Source organism: Stegastes partitus, unplaced genomic scaffold, assembly GCF_000690725.1.
Source record: "Stegastes partitus isolate 25-593 unplaced genomic scaffold, Stegastes_partitus-1.0.2 Scaffold220, whole genome shotgun sequence".
In the NCBI taxonomy this organism is placed as follows: domain Eukaryota; kingdom Metazoa; phylum Chordata; class Actinopteri; family Pomacentridae; genus Stegastes; species Stegastes partitus.
This window is the reverse complement of record NW_007577951.1, coordinates 536,008-562,423: the sequence shown is the minus strand read 5'-3', so window position 1 is coordinate 562,423 and position 26,416 is coordinate 536,008. Positions and strand designations below refer to the sequence as shown.

The 26,416-nt window shown below is 39.5% G+C and overlaps 1 protein-coding gene across 1 annotated transcript; it reads left to right on the top strand.

The window, feature by feature from the left end:
- Window positions 1–21,797, top strand: arhgef7b (Rho guanine nucleotide exchange factor (GEF) 7b). The gene is made up of 21 exons (XM_008281050.1): window positions 1–313; window positions 2,434–2,517; window positions 7,358–7,442; window positions 7,659–7,783; window positions 7,963–8,167; window positions 10,119–10,210; window positions 11,605–11,699; window positions 12,267–12,362; window positions 13,247–13,369; window positions 13,486–13,624; window positions 13,807–13,866; window positions 14,073–14,219; window positions 14,360–14,446; window positions 14,860–14,938; window positions 15,533–15,669; window positions 15,811–16,035; window positions 16,193–16,286; window positions 16,994–17,083; window positions 18,456–18,552; window positions 18,849–18,903; window positions 19,333–21,797. The coding sequence occupies exons 1-21, from the start codon at window positions 149–151 to the stop codon at window positions 19,453–19,455; spliced, it is 2,403 nt and encodes an 800-aa protein (XP_008279272.1). The 5' UTR covers window positions 1–148; the 3' UTR covers window positions 19,456–21,797.
- The last annotated feature ends 4,619 nt before the right edge of the window (window positions 21,798–26,416 follow it).

Below are 26,416 nucleotides of genomic sequence, written 5' to 3'. Positions count from 1 at the left end.
TTGTGATGTTCAGCGAGGCGGGGCTGGATCTGTCTGCTGCCTCGGTCTGGACGAACCACAAGTAGGACAGACACCAACAGAGGGAGAGCTGGTGGAGAAAGGAGTCCTGCTGCTGCTGCTGCTGTTTTATGACAACTGAGATCCGAACATGACTTCAGCCGAGCAGACGGTAACGTGGCTCATCACGCTGGGGGTCCTGGAGTCTCCCAAGAAAAGCATCTCGGATCCAGAAGCTTTCCTCCAGACCTCCCTGCAGGATGGAGCGGTGCTGTGCAGGCTGCTGGAGCGGCTCCGACCCGGGACGGTGGACAAAGTAGGTGCACGGAAAAAAAAACAATATTACATACACTGTGTTCTATTTGGTAAATTAAACACCTGAAAATGCATATACAAGCAGAACAGCTGGAATTGTCAGCCTCTATGAGACATAATAATTAAATAAATTAACAAATAAACCTAATTAGCTCCTTTATTATAAGCAGCTCCTGGAGAAAAATAGGAGTAAACAGAAAAAAACAAAGAAAAAGTTGTATTTCTGTGAGCTTTGACATGATTGAGCCATTTCCTGTGCAGAGATTACAATCAAAAAAGCACCTTTTTAGTACTTGAAAACCCCCCACTGTTAATATTCTAATATTATTAAAGTCTAATGTATCCTAAATAACAGCAATGCTTATGATTATTAATTACAATAGCAACTGGATTTGTTAATTTCCCCTTTTTGTCTCCTTATTATACAGTTCCTCATTGTGTAACAGGCTTCCTTTTCATTCTTCCTTCTTTGTTTATTTTCATGTTATCTAATTTAAAATCATTCAGGCTGTTTATTTCTATTCCTGTGAGGGGAAAAGATGAACAAATAGGATTAAAAACGTGGCAAGTAGTATGGAAATGTGACCTGATTGTTGCGTAACAAAAGCAACACTGTTTGATGCAAACACCACGCTTACATTCTGTAACACTGAGTGTAGTCACTGTCTTTTTAAAGTCCAAAATACACAAATGAAGTAAGTGAGTAATGAAAGCTGAACGCCGTATGTGAACAAACTGTTGTCAGACGTGCACACAAGATCTCGAGGGACTCCTCATGCATTTCATGTTCTGATTATGAGCCTTCTTGTAGATGTTACAGAGCCTTCCGTCCATTATTCTTACTTCTGTCACGCTGCTCAACAAACAAAAGCTCAATCCGACTCTTGATGCGTTTGGCCTACGCCCATCTGAATGCATGTTTCAGATGGGAATGTGTTCACCGTATGGTTTTATATACGGTATGTGCAGTTTTATTTTATGCCAAGTGGTGCATTTTTTTGCTTAATTACATTACTCGTTGTGTGTACGCTCTTAATAGCATCGAGGAACCTTTAGGGGTTCCTCTCCATTGCCCCTGTGGAGGAAAATGGTGCCCAGTAATGTCTTTTCAGAATTGAGCTGTTAATGGTTTCTCCACTTAAGCACACAAGGTTGCTTTAGCATCCCCAGAGTTCCTCGAGGCTTTCCTAATTCTCAGAGAGTAGTTGGAAAGAGCTGTGAATGTGCCCTCCTGCCTAAAACAAGAATCTTATCTTTTCTTATCTGCCATTGCTCAAGACCGCTAATGCCAACAAAAATACATTCATACAACTAGTTTTATTGAGTGTCAGCTCATTCGACGATGACATTTCCGGCTGTGATACTGCATTGGCTGTGTGTGTGTGTGTGTTTGTCCTGTGGTGGCACGACTTTACAGGACAGGCTGATCAGACCTGGTTCATGCTGGAGACTCAGTGGCTCTTTGTACATGCCATTAATTTGAATGTAAAATTTGAATGTGATTCTCTCTCTAACACACACACACACACACACACACACACACACACACACACACACACACACACACACACACACACACACACTGGACCATGAACCTGTGAACGTCATATCCTCCTCTGGCTTATCCAATCTCCCAGGCAGATTGTAGATCTGATTCAAAGTTACCTGTGTTAACACAATACAACACAGAGTGAGCGTTTCAAAACAAGAGCTCCAACATGCCACCAGCTGTGCAACAGTCCATTAACTAATTATTGCGCTTCTTTAGACGCACATTTGACTCAGCTTGTTAACCTTTGAGAAGGATTCAGACTTTTATAAATCGTTTAGGTAATATAATGCATACAGTTTTTATTATTATTATTATTTTCAATGTGTTTTAGATATTGTTAATGCTGTTACTTATTATTGCTTTAATTTGAAAGTCGAACCTGGAGGTGCAGCTCGTTGTTTCCGCTAGCTTGATCCTGGAAAGCAGCAAGTGGCAAGTGCAGCAGAAACGCCAGGAATAAGACTGTTTTCAAGCGAAAAAATCTCTTAACACCTACACCGACAGCTCATTTATATTTCGAGCGACTGTAAGGAGCTAACTTACTGCTTTTTTTTCTCCTGCGTGTGTAGTTTTTCCAAGAACCGAGGAGCGACAGCGAGTGTCAGAGGAACATTGCCGAGTTTATTAAAGGCTGCGGGGCTTTCGCCGTGGAGGTGAGTTAACGCATCAATAATGGATTTATTCATGCACAGACACCGTGGGAAGCCTCGAAAGCAGGCTCACGTATGCCTCGGCAGACACATATACCGTTTAAAGCAGGTTTTAAAACTTACTTAGTCAACTATTTATCCGTGACGTCTTTATCCTTTTATACCGTTTAGCCGTTACTGCTGTGAGCGGCAGGAGACCGCTTCTGTGCCGTGGAGCTGAGGAGGAGTTCACGGGGTTAACGGGGCTAAGACGCCCCCATTAGGAACAATGTATAGTTTCTTTAAAATTATATTGGAATATCAGTATAATATGTTCACAGTAAGCATGGATAACTGAACAAATTTAGACGGTATTGAACACAACAGAGTACAACTTTGTCATTGTAAAACTGCATCCTTAAAACTAGCATCTTACTCCCCGAGCCGGGGAAGATTTTTTATTTTTTTTAAATTAAAACGTGATTGTTGGCACTTAACTTATATTTTATGAGTCTAGAATAACTTTACCATAACTTTATTATCATTTATATTTAAATTTCTGACATAACAATATCAAATCACCAAACACCAGGGAGCCTACGCTAGCATAGAATTCAAGCTAGCTAGCTAATGCTACATTACGCTAATATAGCAAAATTAGCTTAACATTCAGTTGCCTAGTTAGCTATTTAGACACTGTAATTAAACTTTTTTTGTAAACATTAAAAAATAGTTTCAATAAAACAACAAAGAAGCCCTTTTTGTACTGGTGAAATATCACAAATCCATAAATAAAAACTTACCAGTAAAATGATTTCAAAGCTATTTAGCAAAGCTGCTATCAGCAAAGAAAATACCTGAAATGAAACTCGACTGTCTCTAGTGGCCAGGAGAGGAATTGTTACCCATAATTGCCCTATTGTGGGAGATTTATTTTCAGATTTTCTTTCATAATAAGTTAGTAAAATACATTAAAATGGGATTTTTATAAATGTACTCCATTAATCAAATAGGTTTCTTAGCTGGTCAAACGTCTAAACACACTGATATACACTCAATTGTGTGATTCATAACACAAACAGACGGTGTTACTGATATCTTAAGAAAAATGTGAGTTTTTCTGCTGTGCTTTTGCTGATCATTTCTTCATCATTGGTAAGGTTTTGTACATCAGTGTAAGTTTGCCTGTGCCAAGATCTTAGCATTTAGTAATAAATTAGTTATGATTATTCATGGGTTTCACACTTTCTGATGCCAATACACATTTTTAGGCACTGAAAAATTCTGATATCGATACAACAGCTGATACTGTTTCTAGATATACACACAGCGGTTAGCCATAACATTAAAACCACTTGCCAACATTGTGTGGGTCTAATGGTGTCAGAACAGCTCTGATCTGTCAGGGGAATGGTACTAATGGAAGACACCAGGACCTCTGGATCCTGTAGGTTGTGGGATAGGGCTTCTGTGGATCGGGTTTGTTCCGGCTGATCCTGTGGATTCTCAGTCGGCCTGTGGAGTTCTAAAGCTTGTGCGCTTTGCCATGCTCATTGAGCCAATCCTGAGTAATTTTTGCGATGTGTGAAGAGCGCTGCTGTCAGAGTCAGGAATATGTTTAGTCTCTCACAATGTTTAGATGCGCAGTACGTGCCAGTGTCCAAATAAATGCCAGGACCCAGTGTTTCCTAGCAGAATATTACATTGTAATAAGACGAACAATGCCATTCACTTGACCTGTAAGGGGTTGTAATGTTGTGGCTGATCAGTATATATGTACTAGATACATAAATATGGAGTATTTGTATGAGAGTGTTGTCAGGATTATTGAGTTGGAGCTGCTCTGTTGGACAAACAATATGACACAGTTTCCTAATTACCCCAAACATATTTTTTTCGCTTCATTGTATATCTGCAAAAGGTCCATATCAGTCTATAAAATCAACCAAAATTTCAACTATTTATTCATAAATAAAGCCATAAGCAAAACAATGAATGGTGCTTTGGAAGATTTAAGTGTTTGCAGTTGTAGACAGAAGGGACTGTTTCCTCATGTAATATGCTTGACCCCATAACCTGAAGCCCACTGTGGTATTGACATGAATAAATTCTACTAAGAAAGGGTTAGTAACACATTTATAGCAGGCCAAATTCAGTCTGCACTATTACTGTTCCCAAAAGATGTTTTTGAACCCACAGGTTTTATTTCTGTATCGCTGCCTGTGTAGTTATGGAAACAAGAAGCAGAGATAAGCGCGGATCACTGTTTTCATTTCTGACTTGGCAGTAGGGTTGAGCCTGTGGAACAGATCAACAGATAGATGGGTCTTGTCTTTATAGACGGGATGGCTGTAGTTCAGACAGTTGGACACCTTGTAAATGAGAGATATGATGCAGATAGTATGTGTTATGTGAGCTGATCTTTACTGCAGTGCTTATCTATGGGAATCCTGTTCCTCAAAGGGTGTGCACACAATCATGAAGATTATAAATTCTGAAAGAGTTTGGATGTCCCACTCTGATAAGAAATCTCTATGGGTACCAATAAACAGCTGATTGGCACAGACATGTGAAGTTAGAATCATTGAAATCGTCACAAAGTGTTAGACTTTTGTTGACATGTCTAATTTACAATATCTGTATTGTCAACAGAGTACAAAAGCACACATTCAGGTGTGTTCATGCGTCTGTATTTGCACAACAGTGGGTTAAGCCAGGTCATATCCTGCCTCACAGTGGGTGTGAAGGGAGAGCTGGTGAACAAAACGACACCACACACACAATATTGATCTTAGCCATGGAAAAAGCCATGAAATCATAATGGAAAAGGGCCTATTACGCAACACAGGAGTCCTGTTTGCAGACGTATAATAAGGTTTTTGCTCTGGACTTGGAAAATAATCGTGATGATCAGGATGTGCTTTTAAAAATGAATCCATGTTACAGGAGCAATGGAAAGAGCATGAAAAGATGAAATGAAGGAGAGGAGAAGAGTGGGCTGATGTAATGCAGTATGCCTGGCAGTCCGTGGATTTTCCAATCAGTTGATTAGAGGCATGTCAGCCATGTTGCAGAAAGCCAAGGTCTCCATTACTAGCAGTCTGACTGACATCAACCGTAGTAATTCTCTCAGACAGTCATCGGACAAGCAGAGGACGAGCCAGACGTGTGTCCAGTAGGGGAGGATTACAAAGTGGACAGCAAGCGCCAGCCCGAGTGTGGACGAACACTGACCATGATTAACAAGAGCGGCACAATTGATCGGATAACGGTTGCTATTTTAAATTTGGCTTCTGCTATTGATTAAGCTTAATCGGGTGGGATATTGATTCTATGCATTTAGAGTGCCTTCACTGCAACATTAAATCAAGCGCTCCCTATAATCAGGTAAGCTGTTTGACCAATCACAGGCATTCGCTTTAAGCATGCTGAGAGTGTTCTCTGCTGAAGGCGAGAGTATTTTCTCTACCAGGGCAGACAGCAGAACTGCATTTGTTTTTGTAGTAATAAACTGTGTTACTGTATTGTTTTTATAAATAATTAGTATGTACAATTTTTGTTTTAAATTGAATTCTATGGATTTGTGGAGCCAACTTAAAATGTTTTGGTGCAGCAAGTTTGACATACTGTGGATTTTAACAGCAGCTCCTGATTCAAATTCATCTGCTGAACTGGGAACATGAAGGATGACATGTCCTCCATCTCCATCTCATTGTGCTTTTTGAGGCCATTGTTTACTGACAGGTAACTAACGGATACATTGCAGTAAACTGTTGCCAACGACTTCAATATCAAATGGACTTCATGCCATTAGTAAGGAGTACGGTTTCTCTTTGAGTGCTTTTCCGTGTTGCTGACATTCTACATGTTGGTCATAGGGTCAGATTTCAGTATTGATCAAGTTTATTGATTTGTTATTGTTCCCTGGAACCTGAAAGGAGCACCAGCTTCTGTAAATGCCTAAAACATGTGCAGATGTAATCGTAACACTGGTGCAGCTCGACAGCAGAAGGAAGCCTCATATTGCATCTTGGGCCGGTGCCAGTCGGAGAGGTGAAAGTGTGTATTAACTGTTGGGTCCATACTGCCGTGACTACCAATCAGCCTGTGTGTATAAATCAAGCGCAGTGTGTTCTTCAAAGTAAGACTACATAAAGGAATGGTGTGGTTTTTTCTTTGGAACTGAGACCCAAATCAAGAATCAGGATTCTCGCTAAAAAGTCTTTCATTTGGATAAGTGTAATTTAATAAACCTGACTTTGATGCCTCAGTTTGCTCCACCTTCACGCCTTGGGAATGTAGAAGTCAGTCAGCATGTGTCGTATACACAAGATTAGGAGCTTCAGAGGTATTTTGATTATAGCTGTGTGTGTCCATGTGTGTGTGTGTGTGTGTGTGTGATGGGGAGATTACTTGGGGGGGAGCTCAGACTTTGAGTAATCCTGCTCCAGACTGCAGTTGGAGCAGGGATGCAACCCCCCACTAAACTCTGTGTTTCTTAAATTTTAGGGTGACACACTCCTTCATAGTGTAAGTTTGCATGGAGTAGGGATTCAAGCTAAAATAAGATGAGGAAAAGGATCAACATCCGATATCTGCTTTATTGTTGCGGTACCTTTTTTAAAACCCCTATTTTGCTGTAGTTCTTCTTTGACTTATTACTACAGGAGGTTATAGGTTGCTTCATTTCTATTTGCCTCCACATTTCAGTGGCACAGCTATTTCAGGAAGACAGCTTTGTGTCCTTGTTGATGTCTTGCTCTATAAATTTCTTATGAATATATGTATTTTTTCATTGCCTTTAGCCCCTTTAAGCATCCTCGCTGTTGTTTCATATTCGCTATTTGGTTTTCTCTCCATAAAGCCCTTCGAAGTCAATGACCTGCTGCAGGGACAGAACTTCTCCAAGGTGCTAAACTCCTTGGTTGCCCTTAACAAAGCTACTGAAGGTAAGAATATTTTGTGTGTTGGCAATATCTTTTCATGTTTGCAATCTTATTCTGGTTTTAGTCACTTATCCCTTGTCCCCAACTAGTGATCATATCATGCAGCACTGTTTATTTTTAATAAAATCTCTTTAGGTTTGTATAGTTTTGGCAGTTTCTTATGAGATGTGGATATTTTAGTTTTTTAAAATTAGTAATTGAAGCATTGTCCACCTGCAGAGTTGGGTGTTTCTGGAGACAGCGTGTGTGCGCCGCGCTCCTCAACATTGAGGATCAAGTCCTTTGACTCTCTGAACACTCAGAGTCGCTCCTCTAAACTGCTGCAGCCTCAGTACCGCAGCCTGGTGAGTTCCCATCACAATGACAACAACAAAGCTCAAGTAAGGACAGTAGACAAACACTGACAGCAGCTGCTGATATTACTGTGTAAAGGAAACTCTGGTATTGATCCTTTGAAGTCCTGCTGATACACATAGAAGGGTCCTTTCGGAATCAGACTGACATCTGTTCTCTTTCTTCCCAGGACATGTCAGAGGACAGGGGGTGTGGCCATTTGCTGGTCAAGGCGCGCTTTCCTTTCCAGCAAACCAATGAGGACGAACTGTCTTTCTCCAAGGGTGACATCATCAGTGTGAGCAGGCAGGAGGAGGGAGGCTGGTGGGAAGGCTCGCTGAACGGCAATACTGGGTGGTTCCCCAGTAACTATGTGCGGGAGCTGAAAGGAAGCGGTGGGTGCAGCGCCTACTGCTTCAGATGTTGTACATCATAAGGGCCCTCTTGTTTTTGAGCAGAGAGGGAAGAACTGGCTCTCTATTGTTGTGATCACAGTTGGTGGTTTAGTACGTTCACTGCATTTAAGTCTTGTGGTAACATCTGTAACTTGCAGTATTCTCATCTTTACCTTTTCAACTTAAAATAGTTTGCATGTACTTCCACTACGACAACAAAATAGTTATAACAGTATTACGTAGCAGCTTGAGTCCTAAGATGCAGCAAAATAAACACATTACATCAAACATAATACAGACTCAAACATTCCAAAGTGAGTTTAAAATTAGCTTTTTGTCAAGACAGTGACCAGATCCACACAAACAAGCAGACTTCCTCCATATCTGTTCTGACTGATAACGACTTCCTGACCTCTTTAGGTTGTTGTGTGATTTCCTAAGAACTGGAAAAAGAAGTTATTCTTGAAACGTACAGTCACTGAGTGCTGATTTGTGCTTGACATTTATTTAATCATTTTCTCAGATCAGAAATTCTTCTCATTTGCTTCTCTGTTTTTAAACTCAGGTCCCCAAAACTTAGAATTGAAGAACCAAATCCTGAGACTTAATCCCAGTGATGTCGCATTCCTCTGTTATATAGTTTGTATTAGCAAATGTGTGGATGCAGTTAAGCTTTTTATGTCATAGATGGGGTTGCTCATCCTGTAAATCAGCAATAATCAAACTGTATAGAGGATTACCAGCTTTTACTGGCACAAAATATGATTTTTTTTCCTCCAAAAACACAAGATAGATGCCGCAATTGAACTTGTACTATATTTACTGCAATAGCAGTGTCTGCAGGGCTGGATTTTACATCTTTGTGGTGATGTGTTTTGCATAAAAATATGATCTGCATTTCTAAACTTAGACTGAACATTAAGGCCACAAAGCTGCTAACTGCTGCCCCCTGTGCTCGCAGCAACCATATCCTCATGGCTCATTTGATTACGTCGGTTCGTTTTGTCGCTGTCGGAGGAGGGAATGCAGGAAAGAAGGAAGAAAGCCTCACAAGCACACAAAGACAGGAAGTGCCAGAGCTGCTGTATAAAAAGTAACTTCCTGACTTGAAGCTCACTGCAAAAAAACAACCACTATGATAGCAGCGCACTCCGAGATGGCAGTAAATTCATACGGCCGGTGGGAGTTGTTTGATGCGTGCGATAGCAGGCTTGCACGAGAAATGCCAAAAGTTATGATGGCTGTGGTTGTTTGTTAAGTAAACATCGGTGGATTGGAGGCTCCATGTGCCTGTTATCTTGGTTTACGGAATCATTGTTACTGAGAGTGAGCCTTTGAACTATAGGTTATATAGAAAAATATAACTGCTAATTAAACCTCTAGTAGGTCGTTACGTTCTCCAGTCAGTCAGATATATTTAAAAAAGTACATTAAGCTACCCTTTATCTCGAAAATACTGTAGCTTTAGAGCACAATGTCTGCACAGGCGAACAGTGAAAAGAAGGATATGACAATATGCCTATTATTGGCCCGACAGCGATGCACTAGCAGCAGCCAGGACATTGAAATGACATGACATTGTGGAGTCAGTGAGTTATAGTGTTTAATCGCTGACTGTCCTACATACTGTCAGGGCCACAACATTGCCCTGCAGATGGGAAATGTTGAAACTTCCACATTTTTCTGTGTTGAATGGACAATTGAACCACTTTTGCCACAGATTTATGAATGTTGTTGACGAGAAGTGTCTCTTTCTTTACTTTGATTTCCTATTTTCATAGCGTTTGTTCTTTTTGTTAAGAAATAAATAAAAAAAACAGCCAGTGCATTAATATCGCAACCAGTATATGATGTGATACATGCACTTACTTGAAATTATCTTTGCTACAACTCACTTGTAGCTTGCTTTTGTCCTCATTTCTCACCATTGTCCCCATTTCCCTGTTTTCAGACAAAGCATCAGACAAGCCCAAGTGTGGGACACTGAAAAGTCCGCCCAAAGGCTTCGACACCACTATCATCAGTAAAACCTACTACAATGTGGTGAGCATCACGATCTTAAGCAAAATCTGCGTTTGTTTGTGTGTGTGTTTGCATATCTCTTAGTGTTTGCCAATTAAAACGTGCTCCGTTATGATGACCAAATGTTCACACAAGCAAGTAAAGAGAAGGAAAAGCTACTGGTTCTGACTTCTACCAGATTTAATATGATTTGGAATCTGAATTAAATTAAGTTTAGGATGCAAGTTAGGCATAAAAAACATGGATGTGATTAAATTTTACCATGTCATTAGCCAGAAATTAAATTAACTACCGTCACTGTGTTTGCGTTCTGTATCTGTCGGTGCAGCTGTAAGGGTAGACTGTTGGAGTGAACCAGTTAATGGGTGGTTGTCACACGTGTATCTGCTTTTGGGGACTGTCACAATCAATTACTTTTCATCCACACATCTAATTAATGACTGCGTAGCTGTGTCTCTGTGTTTATGAGCATGTAATCAGTTGCAGGAGCCTGCGTGGCACCCCTGCATGTGTCATCCGTGTGCGAGAGAGTGCAGCGAATGTAATGTAGGTTATTTCTTCCATTCCAGTGGTTTCTGGGGCAGCCTTGCCCCAGGGTTGGCTCCTGCTGGTGTGTGCGTGAGTGTTTGTGTGTGTTTTTAATAATGCAACAAGCTGTCACAGTCTCTCTAGTCCATCTTTGGTTAGAGCACCTGGGTTTGTCTCATACACACTCGCACGGACCCTGCCTGAAGTCAAAGCTGTTCCCAGACAGAACTGTAACAGAGAAACGAAGTCAGAGATAAAAGTTTTTCTTCTAAAAGAGCCCCCCCAAAGCAGTACTCGTATGAGTATAAGATGCAGGCTTTGGGCTTTTTCCTTTGTGTGTTTAAAAAACACGGAGGTTTTTATCATCTTGTCTTCCTGGTGCCCCGGCCAGAATCCACTCTGTGTCCTCTCATACATCATTTTTTAATTAAAAAAAAAAAAGAGTCTGTGGAATCAGAGCCTTGGAAAGCTGCTCGAGCCAGTGCTACAGCTCCTTAGGGGTTTGATAACTCTCTCCATTAACTTATTACAAAATGCACCTCCCACTGAAAAGACATCTACTTATAGACTCAGTTTGACCTGCCAGGATTTGGGGTCTTGTTTTGTATTCTTAATGCTGAAAGCAGAGCCTATTTAGTGTTTTTGCTTTAAAAAAAAAAAAGAAGTTTTGATTAGATTTTCAGCTCGCTTCTTATCATAACTCTGCACAGCTCTCATATGTGTTTTCTCTACAATTAAAAAGACATTAGAGGGAAATGTGAGAACCATGATAGAAAGTTTTGTGATTTTTTTTGGTAGTGCTCGACTTTTCAATTTCTACTTAATTATATCACTGAGTGTAAATAATATATCAGTCTGTGTGTGTGTGTGGGTCATGTCTTTGCCAGGTCCTGCAGAACATCCTAGAAGCAGAAAGTGAATATTCGAGGGAGCTGCAGAGTCTCTTGGGTTCATACCTTCGCTCACTTCATCCCACAGACAGGTGGAGTTATTTTTAAGTTTTTTGTTATTTTATTCATCTGAGTCAGATGTCCGAGATAATGGAACACACACCACCATCTCTGTTGCATTCCCTATCTATTGTAACCTGTCCAGATTTCACATAGTACATACTGCATATACATATACACCACGTCTATCCTATTTATATAATGTATATTAAAAAAAGATTTATTTATGCCAGAGTTTTTATTGAATACGTCTGACTCACCCACATTAATATACAGACTCTGATCCATTTTGATTTTGTAGGAGGTTTAATCAATCTTCATGTGGATATGGGGAGTCTGAATTATTTCTGGCGCAATGTACTGACTTTATATAATCATGGCTGGATGAACTCCTTGAAGTGATGAGGCAGAATTTAATAATATATGGTTATATATATATATAACAGTACTTAACATCACAAAATAGCTGAATCTACTTGATGTTTTATCTGAAGACCATTAAAGTGAAAGAGCAGATATAGACAGCATTTATACTGATATACCAATCAATCAGGCTTAAAACCAGAAAACACTCATCTCCTCTCCCCTCTGTTTTGCAGACTCAGCAGTGTTGACATCAGTCACATTCAAGGAAATCTGGAGGAGATCTCAACCTTTCAGCAGATGTTGGTTCAGTCCTTGGAGGAGCATACCAAGTCAGTAGATATTCACTGAGCCCTAAAATGCAATGTTGCTTTGTCATTATTAGTTGGCAAAAAGAAGGCTTTGTATAACAATGCATTTAGAAAAGGTCAAGCTAGCAGTTTAGAATAAAATATATTGGATATTAGAAGCTATAAAATGTAGATAATAATGCTGTAGTGTTTCACCATGAGAGCACAGTCAACAGAAAAACTAAAATGGTCTACAATATTTAATAGTAAACTAAATGTACATAATCTTTACAATTGATTAATCAGGATTTTTAAATGTAAAACTGTCAAACCTTTGTTTCCAGCATTTAAAATGTGTGCCCTTGCTGCTTTCCTCCATCTTAAATGGCATTAAATTAATATCTTAAGGTTTTGCACGGTACAAACCAGCCAATTTGTCAACAATAAAAATGATACCTACGAGCAAAAGTTAATTTTGTCTTTTTGTCTTGTGCATTAATTGTTTCAGAACAGTAATGAGTATTTTAATTCTTAATTATTTGTCAAGGTCTTCAAATTGGTTCTATATTCACGTCCAAGTGTAAAACATATCTTCGAGCTTTTCTATAGGCTGAAACCTGCACAATACCCAGATGAACTGCTCCTGTGAACATCCTGTTGAACTAACAATCTGACTTTAGTGGAGCTCAGGAGCCAGTTATTATTGCAACAGAGACATCTAGTGATCAAGTGGAGTCACACAGGTTGTTTTTCAAAAAGCCCAGCAAAAGGCAGCAGGTCAGGTGTCTGGCTGAAGATTATTTTAACTGAAACTCTTAAAGGCTAATTAACCAAACACAGCAACGTACCCAGTGTAGCTTGTTTTGTATAATTAATCATAAGGAGTCCATTTTTATCCAGTCTAATATTGTCATTTGTGTATGTAGACTTCCTGAGAACCAGCAGAAGATCGGGGGGTTCTTCCTGAGCCTGATGCCCCAGATGAAGATCATCTATGTGGCTTACTGCTCGAACCACCCGTCTGCTGTTAATGTACTCACACAACACAGGTACACTCTGAGAAATACCATGTGTATGCATTTAAACCACAACAAAAACTGTTCTACTATTAAAGAGAAAGTCAGATAACAAGGCTCGTAAAATGTGTTTTTTTTGTTTGTCACAGTGAGGAATTAGGGGAGTACATGGAGTCAAAAGGGGCATCTAGTCCTGGGATCTTGACACTGACCACTAGTCTGAGTAAACCCTTCACCAGACTAGAGAGATACCCAACACTACTGAAAGAGCTGGACAGACATATGGAAGTAAGTCTGAATCTCCGTCTGTCTGTGCTTCCGTTGGTCTACTCCAGTCCTGCTTATTTAATATTTTGCTGCGTGATAAGAGGTGACTGTTGCCGTCGAGGGAAACCACAGTTAATTATTAAACAGGGGAGACAGAGCTCTTTCTCTTGTGTTTATTCATGTTTAATATTTTCCATGTCTAGGACCAGCATCCAGACAGAGGTGACCTCCATGCTTCCATGACGGCGTTTAAAAGCCTTGCAGTAAGACACATGCTCATCTCGTAGCTTCATCTTATTTGTGACTGATTAGGTGTTAAACTTGTCTTGAGTATGCTTTTTAGTTTTACAGTCACTTCCACCAACTCTGCCACTTATCTAGCATTTGTCAAATTGCACAGTGTATCCAACACACAAAATTATCCCGCTGACTTCTTACGGGCCTGCTGTATGCTTCTGTCTGTGCTCAGGCTCAGTGTCAGGACGTGAGGAAGAAGAAGGACCTGGAGTTGCAGATTTTAACAGAGCCAATCAGAAACTGGGAGGGAGATGACATCAAAACCCTTGGACCTGTCCTCCACATGTCCTACACCACAGTTCACACGCAGAATTGTCAGGTACTCATCACAGCCTGTAAACAGCTTAGCTATAATCTGAGGCTGCCTTTCTCTGTCTGAATAAAAGAAACACATCATCACAAATCAGTCATAGTTTGAGTGTCCATGAGAAAGTATGTCAAAAGAATTTTGTCTTTCAGGAGTCAAATGAACGCTACCTCATCCTCTTCCCTCACACTCTGCTCGTACTCTCTGCCAGCCTGAGAATGAGTGGATTTATCTACCAGGTATGTACAAGTTATTAAGTTTGATCTCTGAATAAATATTCTTTATTTCAGGGGTATCCAATCCTGGTCCTCAAGGGCCACAATCCAGCATATTTTAGATGTTTCCCTCTTCCAACACACCTGATTCAAATGATGAAGATCGTTATCAGGCTTCTGCAGAGCTTCATAATGATCCTGATCATTTGAATCAGGTGTGTTGGAAGAGGGAAACATCTAAAACATGCAGGATTGTGGCCCTCGAGGACCAGGATTGGACACCCCTGCTTTGTTTACTTGTACAATAGAAACAACATTTACATTATCATATACGTAACATGCACACGGCAACATATGTTTGTGTTCATTGTACGTTCTTTGAGCTGTTTCTACCTGATTTTCACTCTGGTGCACTGACTAACACTGTCTCTCTGCAGGGGAGGATGCCATTATCAGGAATGCTTATTTCCAGGATAGAAGATCAAGAAAACTTGAGGAATGCTTTTGAAATATCAGGTCAGCCCTCTCTCTTGACTTCAGCTTAAGTCATGTATAGAGTTTTACATGATTTTAGCAGCTTTGATAGAATAAGATAAGGAAATTGGAAAAAAAAATTACGTCTTGATTTATAAACTTGATTTATGAAAAGAAACTGTGTGTGTTCTGGGAAATAATTATAAATTCACCAGAAGTAACCTATCAGTAGTTAAGTACCATCCATAAACCTATACAATTATATGGCATTACATGTCAAACAAAGCTACGATTGGAGTTTATTAGTTCGAAAGTCAATACATCACAGAGAACTCAACCCATACAGATCAGTTCCACCATCATATCATACAGTCGTGTTCAGGCCATATGGTGTATCTTCACCATCCTCACTGTTTACAAGCTAAATATAAAGTACTTCACCAGAACTTTTCTCTCTGTACTGTTCAAAGGCATTATAGGTAATGTAGGACACCACTGACTCACTGGAACAAGTCAGAAAAGTCCTTTGCCAAAGTTTGATATCTTTTGAGATGTAATAGCTGTGTGTGTCTTTGAGGTGCATATGTTTGCTTGTCTAATATTTAATCCCTTTGGTTGTGTGTGTTGTTATTGCAGGTGGTCAGTGTGAGCGAATGCAGGTAGCGTGTAACACTCAGCAAGATCTGCAGGACTGGCTGGACCTCCTCACCAAACACACACACACTCCGACTGCGCACACACACTCGCACAAGCCTCAGTCCATCTGCCACACAGTAAGTTTCCATGTTTTCTGGAAAATAATTTAATTAACCAGTTAGTCATTTGATCTCCGTCCACTTCGCTGGCCTCTTATCGGTCTCTCTTCTCTTTGCTGTCCTCATTTCTACTTCGCCCACCTCCTTGTCTCCTCCCAGCTGCCCTCTCATCCCGTCACTCCCACCAGACACTCTGAGTCTCGTGGAGGAAGCACTGGACACACCTACCACACTCTTCCTCATCCCTCCTCGTATGGAATGGGCCACAGCAGCAGCCCTATGTGGGGACCCCTGGAGCCACCAAGCACTCCCAAACCCTGGAGCCTGAGCTGCCTTCGCCCTGCGCCTCCACTTCGGCCCTCTGCTGCTCTCTGCTACAAGGAGGTGTTGCACACTGGGACTTAATGAAAAACTGTAGTATATGCGAAGTTGGGTCTGGGGATGTCCAGGGTTCTGTAGGATGTTTTAAGAAGATTTTCCCAATTCATTTACTTATCCCACGTCAATTGTCTAAGACCGAGATGTTTTTTTTTCTTTGTAGGATATGAGTAAGAGTCCTAAGAACATGAAGAAGCTGCTCCCTAAGAGGAAGCCGGAGAGGAAACCTTCAGAAGAAGACTTCACTGTCAGGAAGAGTAAGTACAACACAGAAATCAATTGCAAAGAAAAAAATGTAGCCGTTAAAAAAGCTATTAGAGACATTTTTGTCACATTGATTTTATTTGTGACACTGATCTTGTTTTCCTTTTCAAAAAGCATCATTGTCTGTTGTTGTAAATGTACAATATAAATAACAGTGACTTGACTTTAAGATGTCTTAGTCAGTTTTTAAGAAAACTGTTTAAATTCATTTCTTTAAAGTTAGCGTAAACTTTACTGATGAACATCCTTTTGTGGTAATGTTAAATAATGAGCTCATTAATCTTTCTTAAGTCAACACTCGGCTTGTTTGTCTGCAGTAATACCGATGTGGGAAAATCTGAACATTATATAAAAGATTAAAAACATCAACTGGCCTATAGTGACAACCCAAAAGCCAAGTTTCATTTTAATGCATTTTCATCAAATTTGACAAATAAAACCCCTGATTTTCAAGTAAACACAATAACACATTACTTACCTCCATAGTGGAAACTTGGCGTTAAAAAAACTACTCATAGGCATCTTTGTTTATTCCTACAACTGTTGTAGTTTCAGTTGCAATCTTGCAAAAAGCTCTCCATTTTTGAGAGTGCTAGTTCTCTGCTGAACACATTTAGGTCGATTCGAATGCTTTTTCCTCCTTCACTTTATTCCATCTCATCAGTTCAGTCCTCTAACTCGTCCTGTCCTTGTCTCGCAGGTACAGCAGCTCTAGAAGAGGACGCTCAGATACTAAAAGTGATTGAGGCCTATTGTACCAGTGCCAAAACAAGACAGACTCTGAACTCCAGTGAGTACACACATCAGCACATTCATATTGAAGAACACCATACACATGTAATCACACTGACACACACATAGCTGCTGTATGTCTGATTGCTAACCAGTGTTTGTTCTCTGCTTCTGGCTCTAACAATGGTTTCTCTCTCTTCTCTCTTCATGTCTTACCTTAATTCCTCTGCGTTCCTCATCCTCCATTTGTTCTTTTATTTATCAACTCTTCTATTAACACCATCTTGTTTGTGTCTTCCTCTGTTTCCTTACATTTACCTACTTTATCTCATCCAAACTCTCTTTTATATTTATTTCTGCTTTCATTTGGTTTGTTTTTTTTAAATTACTGCCCACGCCTTCAATATGGTTTGCCCAACACCCTTATTTTTATCCTCTCCCCACTCATCCCTCCAACACTTAATTTGGTTTGTTCAAACTCCATCTACTGCTGGCAACTTCGCGACTCTGTAAAGCCTGGCAAGGGACTGACCTCATGCACAACCACGTGCTCGCTGACTCCAGCCTCACTGTGGCTGGGCTCCCTGGCAACCTGCCTTGTTCTGACCAATCAGAAGACTCAGATTATGACAGTATCTGGACTGCACATAGTTACAGGACTGCCTCATTTTCTCGTAAGCTATTGGCGTTGAAAACCTCTGGTGAATCAGTTAGTTTACAATAAGTAATAGAGGTATAAGTCAGCATATCGGCCCAAACCCTTTACTTGCCTTGTGTGTGTCTGTGTCTATATTTTACTGAGTAGCTGTCCTTGTGTATAAGCCTGTGTGTATCCCAATGAGTATAGAGTCAGTGTACTTAGAGTGTGGTCTATTTATTGGTTGACTGTGTGTTTAACTGCATGCAAACAAAACAAGCAAGTGGAGCAGTGCAGCAACAGTATAGTTAGTGGTCACAGCAGCCAGTGAGCCATGCAGTGCATGAATGAAAGTGTCACTTACTGACTGTGGCAGGCTCACACTGGGTGTTCCTCTGACACACTTGAATATTAGTTAAAATTACAAGTTTGTCATACTATCATGATGTGCATGGAAAATTTCTTCCATGGACGTTTATGTGCAAAAAAACTGTGCTAAAGTGCAACTACAGCTGATGTCATTTAAGTGACATTTCTTGATTTTCTGTCAGAGCACAGATGTTGTTACTGCAATTGTGTCTTGCATCCAGAGTAGCTTGTTGCTTTAGATCTGCAAACTGCCAAAGTACTGTATCATCTGCTTGCTTGTAGTTTGTAAGACATGCAAGTATCCAAGCCCCTCTAATGTTCTTCACTTTAACGTATGTGTTCATCAATTTATAAAAGCAAAATATGTTTTGTGCACTTGCGTATGTCATATATTGTGTGTTAATAACTGTCATTGTTCACTCAGGCTCCAGTAGGAAGGATGTCCAGGTGTTGTTTCCAGAGGAGGAAAAGATTATAGTGGAGGAAACCCGAAGCAACGGACAAACTGTAGTGGAGGAGAGGTGAGAATGTGTTTTTATGTGTTCTGCTGTGTACATCCACACGGATAATTTAGACGTTAATTGTCGTCCTTGTGGGAACAAGAGTCACTGCAGCAGAAGATATAAAGACACAGTCTTAAAACGTAGGATATAAATACAGATACTGTGAATGACGAACACTGAACAAACAACAAAACCAATAACAACACAAGCACAAGTGACTGAAGTGAAACATAAAACTATAAAATTGTGAAAAAATCAAGGAACTGCTTGGGGTTTAGAGGGTTAAGTAAAAAGGACGTGTTCTGTTCATGCAGGAGTCTGGTGGACACTGTGTACAGTCTCAAAGATGAGGTCCAGGAGCTTAAACAGGTGAGTCTGTATTTTTTTTTTTGGAATGTATTACAAACTTCTTACTGTCAGTAAGTTTATTCTTTAAATGCTCCACTTAAAAGTTCAGAATAAGATCCAGGATCAACAACAGACAACAGATGTTCTGTGTCTAAGAGGCAGGAAGTTGCTGTCAATGTTTTTAAATGCATCTCTGACAATATCTGCATTGTTCATGTGGGATATGTGCTATAGTGGATGTCTTATCTTTATATAATTGTTAATATTGTAGTTCTGTGGTTAAGTTGCCACACTGTTGTTGCTGTGGTACATTTGGAATGAAGTTCTGACTTTCTTCCTTTCTTGTTCCTGTCTTTGTAACATTGCTTTATTTTAGTTTAATCTAATATAACCTCATCCTTCATTTCTTGTACTTAATATTCTTTTCTTGTCCTTTCCCTCGTCCTCCAGGACAACAAGAGGATGAAGAGGACGCTGGAGGAGGAGCAGCGAGCGAGAAAGGAGCTGGAGAGGATTGTCAGGAGAGTTCTGAAGAATATGAACGACCCCACCTGGGACGAGACTAACCTCTGAGATTATATCTGAACATCACGGATGAGACCAGTTTCTGACTTTTAAATGACCAAATGACAAGAGCTGTCATTCAGCGTGGGTGGACAGAAGCTGCCAGTCGTTCATGCTGCCATTCAACGTGTCTCCATTTCCACTTGCTTTGACCTTCACAGTGACCTGCGTGCCAAACTGTGGACCAAGAGGAAATGCCTGCCAGCCATTAGCGACGCCATCCCAACTGACCATAAAGCTGTGAAGCCATAATAGAGATGATGTCATCCCTTTCTGTCTCGCTCCTTGACTTCGACTTTGGAGCATTGACGAAAAAAAAAAAAAAAAAAAAGAAACGCCTTTTCTCATTTACCTTCATCTTCATCATTGACGGTGCATGAATATGAGCTCGACATGGGTTTTTATATTTCAGAAAGATATCACAACAGTATGTGAATGAAATCCTTCAATGAAACTTGAAATATACGTTCATGAGAAGTAATTTTATCTCAGTTTTAAATATTAATCATCTTAAAATCACCTTTTGAAATTCATATGTTATTGATTCACACACTAACAAATTATAAACCTCCATTTACCAGCACTTAGAAGCAGGTTTTACAGAATTAGCTGACAGGTCTCAGTGTATTGTGAAGATTGAAATGAAAAGATTTCGCTCAACATTTTGTGACAGAACACTTTATGGATCCCTATAAGTTGTTGATTTTTTTTCTTGGTCCTACTGTGACAGTTTTTCTACTTCTGCTTACAGATCATTGTTTGACGGCTCAATCAGTGGGTTAACAGTCAATCTTAATCAGTGGGATATTTGATTGTATTTTAACTGATCGTTTTAAACCTCTCAGAAATGTGTACCTACTGGAAAATCATCTTGTTATTGTGACACAGTTTCTCAGGAATTAACATCCAATCAAATTGCACATCCAAAGCAATATTTTAAAATGACATGATTTTGAATTATCTTGCAGAAAAATTCCAAAACTGCCTCTTTAATGAAGTTTGTTTACTATCAAGTTCTGCTAAAATCTGTGTTGCCCAGAAACATCCTTTGTCTTCACTTCCCAACACTCAGTGGGGACTGTCAGGAAAATCCATCCATCCATTATCTATACACCGCTTAATCCTCACTAGGGTTGTAGAGGGCTGGAGCCTCCATCAGGAAAATGCAGTGTTTAATACCTTTTTCTTGAGCTAATTGAATTTAAGCTAAACATAGGAGCAATTAACATCAACTCAACATAATTCTGGAGGCTGATTAGAGTATCCACTGCCTGTTTCAACTTTACAGTTTTGATGTCTATGTACCTTTTTTGAAACTCGTGGTACTACGGTTAGCAGTTTTCGCTCCGCATGTCAGAACAATAACTGTTTAAAGTATGAGCTAAGATACAATCAAACACATTAGAATAAACTCGTAGCATAATGCGTCACATGTATACTATAGTATAAAAGCGATGAAAACTTTCAAAACTTCACTTTATACGTCGACAACAATGTAAAGAAAATACAAACCCACACAGTACAGAGCAGTATAGACACTTCAAGTATTTTCAGTTTATATCACTTTCTTATTGCAACACTACCAGCTGAGAGGTTTCTAGAAGCCGTTTAGGTTCATTTACTATCTGATTGTGAAAAATGCACTGAACTGACTCTGTGTTATCGTTTGCGTAGGAAGGAACCACTGTTTTACCCAAATGATGTCCAGATACCGTTTTTCATTCTGCCCGGAGCTAAACAAAAACACTCCCAGTGAGACCGCTGAACGCTCTTTCTGTTTCAAGACCAAAGTCAAAGCAATACAACACTGGAAAAAATGTTTTTTATGATGTCAATATGCAACTTACTGTAGAATGATTTCTTATTTTTTATATTTGTTATTGTGTTTTTACTCCGACTTTGATTTGTAACACTTGTTATTTTCTACTCGACCCGGCTGATCACACTAAAGATGATTTGTACAGAGAAGCGGCATTTTTCTCATGAGCGTCTGGAGACGTGCCATTTGGAGAAAAAACAAACAAACTGCTAAAGCTTTTAGCTTCAAGACTTCACCTACAAATGACACATTACTGAATTTAGAACCACACTAATGTAAGCCATGTTATACAGTATGCCAGCTATTGGCTCTAACTTATGTATTTAACTGAAACTGACTGATGTAAATGTGTTGTGTGTTCAGATGTTACAGTGATGACAATGATTGCAGTAGTGACTATGAAGAGAATCATCCCCCTCTATTTATTTCACCCATTTGTCTGTCAGTGAATAAACTGTTGGATCAAACTTGGACCTCAAGTCTCCAGTAGATTCGTATCTGCAAATAAAAAGCTACATCGACATTCAGTGGATTTAATATTTCTCTTGTTGTTTCTGTGCCTGCTGTGTATTGAATTTTCTGATCTGCTGATGTCCTGCATAATATTAATGCCACATTACAGGTTAATTTGTTTTATTGTGCATTTTTTAGTTTAAATTTTACCTGATCAGAGTTGAAAACAGATTTTTGGCTTGAACAAATAAAAAGCACCATGGTAACAAACAATCAGCAAGTACAGAACATGCTGGATTCAATTCAATTCAATTCAATTTTATTTGTATAGCGCATATTTACAACAACAAGTCATCTCATAGCGCTTCACAAAGGCAGAAACAAAAACACCCAACAATCCAAAACATCTGGATTCCCTATAAGCTTCAGCAGTCTGCAAGCAGTCCACAACAGTGGGAAGGAACCGAAAACCCCCGCAGGGGAAAAAAAACCTCCGACAGAACCAGGCTCAGGGAGGGACGGCCATCTGCCTCCACCGGTTGGGTGGATGTACCCAGAGACACACTACAGGCAGAATCTTTTTTTTTTTCATCCGCAATTTTGAGATTTAGGGATAATAATGTGTTTTCTCACAGGCAAGAAGACAGAAAACACCCAAGAAACAATTTCAAGTGTTTGTTTTATGACACTGTGTGTATTTGGATATGCAGATTTCAATTATAATATGTGTAGACTTAGACTTAGATAAACTTTGCTAATATGGAAATTGTTTGATCACAGTAGCAACACAAAATAATTATTTAAGAATATACAAAAAAAAAGTTAAAAAAAAAAAGAAAAGAAAAAGAAGCAAGCAGGGAAAGCAAAGAAAGACCCCCCAAAAAATAAGAATTAAAAATAAAAAAAATTATATTAATATATCTTTCAAGGTTGTTCTCTCAAAAGGAGTTTATTCACATATTCCAAGCCACAAATCTCTACTTGAGCAGCACTGACATGCTCCAAACTTAAAAACAAAATAAAAATAAAAATCTCTAAGAGTAAAAGTATTTATTTTTTCTGACTGTTGATGATATTTTCTGATTTATGGTTTGATTAAAAGAGACATTTATAATCAAAATCCCTTCTGTAACAACCTTGGCTCCTAATATTGCAACAAAATTCATTTAATGTGCAGAAGTGTGTTCTTGAAATAATTGTTTAGCTATATAATGCCTCATTTAAATATATTTACACACTGTTTTATTCTAATTAATTAACTGTGGAAGTTTCGTTGTGATACCTGTCAATTTAAATGTTTATCTTGCTTACCTGTCTATTTTAATTGATTTACTTCAAACGAGTGAAACAGCGCCCCTCTGGATGGTAACGAATTCCCCGTGTAATCTATATGTAGTGGTCAAAAAAGGTACTGCAGCTTAGTGAAGCGTCACCAGGTGAAAGTTGGCGCACCTTAATTAAAAAGGTGTGAAAGTGTCAAACAAGCGCGGCAGTTTGACGGAGAGACTGCGGACAGACACGTCGATGGAGAAGAAGCTCTGAGGTGAGTATTGAAGCCAGCCTACACTCTGACAACAAGAAAAAAGGTATTTTAAAGGTAACAAAAGTTGGCTAACATTAAAAGTCCGCCACGCTGGTTTTCGGCGTCGCTAACAAGCTGAAGCTGGCTGCCAGCAGAGGGGAGACGAGGACTGTCAACACACACACAAAAAGCGACAACTTCATGTTCATGGAAGAAAAGGGACCAGACTTCAGCAGTACATGTGAGTAAATACACTATTTGTTTGTCTGTTTGCTCGCTAGTTTGCGCGCTGCTGGTTAATTGGTTAATTAGAGTCACATATGCTAATTTAGCAGCGAGCTGTGTGCGTCTGTTTAACTCGTTGCTGTGTTTATATTGTTCGCCTTAAACAATTAAATACCTTCTTGACTGTGATTTATGATGGAGCTTGTGCAGGAAGTGTGCGTGCTGTTCCTCATTATCAGTAATGAGCCCTGGTGGCTGGTTTTCAACACAGAGGGTGCATGTGGAGTGTTTGGAGCGCTCATTGATGCTTTTATTTTGAAGTGTGTGAATGTTTGTAAACTCTGGTCCCCACTTGCATCCGGTTTGCAGCGCTGTTTATATTTTGTCTGCAAAGAAAAGCAAAACTTTTGTAAGTCATGTATCTCTGATATGTGCATTATTTTGTTTTCTGAACAAAAACAAGTTGCCTAATAATTTACTAACTAAAGGAAACGTGTTTTGTTGTTTAACGCCACAAGATAGGAACATGATTGTTGGGAGGGGGGAGACTTTTGTACTCTGATAGGATGATACCAACTATTTATAATTGTGCAGGCTGCTATTTAGAACTACTGAACATTTGCAATAAAATCTGAATTGTTGCTCTCAAAATTTTTAATTATCCAAACGTTTTCCATATGTTTAATTAAAATGATTAAGTTCATCATTATCCGTCAGTACTGGTAGGCTATTGCTTGACACTTTCCACAATAGTGAATCTGTGGTTGAAAATAGAAGTGCTCTGAACAGGTTTTTATGCCTCAGCTTAGACTTGTTAAATATTTAGTGTCTACCAATGCCAAGCCCTAATCTGATTCCATTTTTTGAGTTAATTTTATGCAGCTGGTCATGAATGATGTTGTAAAGCTGCAGCCAACAGTGGAAATGGGCCACATCATGAGATTGTAGCAGAACTTGTAACTAACATCGTAAATTAGTGTTTATTGACCCTGACTGAAAAAGCAGGCTTTTAAGGTGATGTTCCTCCAAAGCTTTTCTCGTCATTAATGATCAGTCCTTGTGATTGAAAAGGTGTGTGTAAGTCAGGGACGAGTTATATTTGCTCCTGTGTAGTTTGTCTATGGTGGTACTTCTAACTGTCTGAGAGAAGCTTTATACTTGCAGAGTCCAGTAATAGTCAATATCTGTGGCTTTATTAGTTACTATTCATTGAGATGACAGTAAACAAGATTTGTATTGTCACAACGCAACCAAAAAATCCTTGTACTGTATGTTTTTTCTTTATAGTTGTATTTTTCTGGACAAAACAAGCATCAACCCATTTGTACCTACCAGTGGGTGAAAGTAGGTACGGGAGTAACAGGTGTGTACTGTAAAATCTAATTTTGTCTAAGAAGAAAATAGTAAAAATCAAAATGACAATGATTAAAATATATTTTTATCTTATGTCATATGAACAAATTTAAGTTAATGAAATCAATTCAAATGACAGTGTGTGAGATTCTTTTATTCCTTCCCAGTCGAAATGTTTGCTTGCAGCTTGGTCTAGTTTATTGTATTTTTCATGAGATATTTCCTTAAACATACCCCTAATATAATGTAGTTCTCTCTTTTAAACTTAACAGGTCTAATGTGCTGATTTTTCCCCTTGCAGTAATTTTAATCTGCCACGAGATAGAATATAAAGACTGTAAAGTGGCCATAAACTGAGCAACAGGTACAGTTACTCTGTAGTGGAAAATGGTAACAAGAACAGACATTCACATTTACTCAGTTGTTGTGCTGAAGTACAATTTAAATGTTATGAGAATCAGAATCAGTTTTTATTGCCAAGTAGGTTATCACATACACACAATTTGATGTGGCTTTTGGTGCATTATGTTAAACGTAGACAAATAGATTTATTTTTTTTTTATAAACAAAGATAACCTTTGTAAAGGCAAGTGTTGCACATCCATAGATTGTAAGCATTAGAGGGAAGAGTCTCTGGCCTTGTTGATGAGACCAGTGACTGCTGAGGAGGGGAAAAAGCTGTTCCTGTGGTGTGAGGTTCTGACCTTACTGGACCGCAGCCTCCTGCCAGAGAGGAGGGGCTCCAACAGTTTGTGTACAAGGTGTGAGAGGTCAGCCACAATCCTAGCATGCCTCAGGATCCTAGAGGCTCACAGGTACAGGACGCTCTGGAAACTGCACCCGATCACCTTTTGGCTGAGCGGATGGTACGCTCCAGTGTGCCCTTGTCCTTGGCAGTGGCAGCAGCGTACCAGATGGTGATGGAGGAGGTGAGAATGGACTCGGTGATGGAGGTGTGAAAGTGCACCATCACTGTTTTTGGCAGGTTGAACTTGTTCTGTTGCCACAGTAAATGCATCCTCTGCTGGGCCTTCTCGATGAGGGAGCTGATGTTCAGCTTCTGTTTCAGGTCCTGGGGCATGATGGTGTCCATGACGTGAAAGTGGGGAGTCACAGTGTCATAAGTATCAGTATGCATGAAAAGGAATTAAGCAAAGTTTTTATTCCACCACATTTAACAGCTTCTGTTTCTACCTCATTACTTTCCAGATTATGTTTTTACATTTAAAGAATAGTATTTTCTTGCTCACCATACATTTGTAACTCCAAGACTAGTTCAGCATGAATGCATATTAAAAAGGAATTTCAAACTGCAACTTGAAACTCCACTGGACACAAGGTGGATATTTTAATTTGACACCCGTCACTCGTGGTTTCAGGCAGGTGCAGTAAGTACAGGTCTAGCATCTATAAAGAAGTTGTTGTCGGATCTGATCACCAGATATGCGTTTGTGATGTTCCACAGTGCATTACCGACAGTTTGATGGTTTCCATGGTACATGTCTGTTATCAATGCAATCAATAACATCACATGGCCAGATTGCCAAGAGGTTTTGGCAGGACACCAGTGAAAAGCATTATTCCCATAACAACAGAGA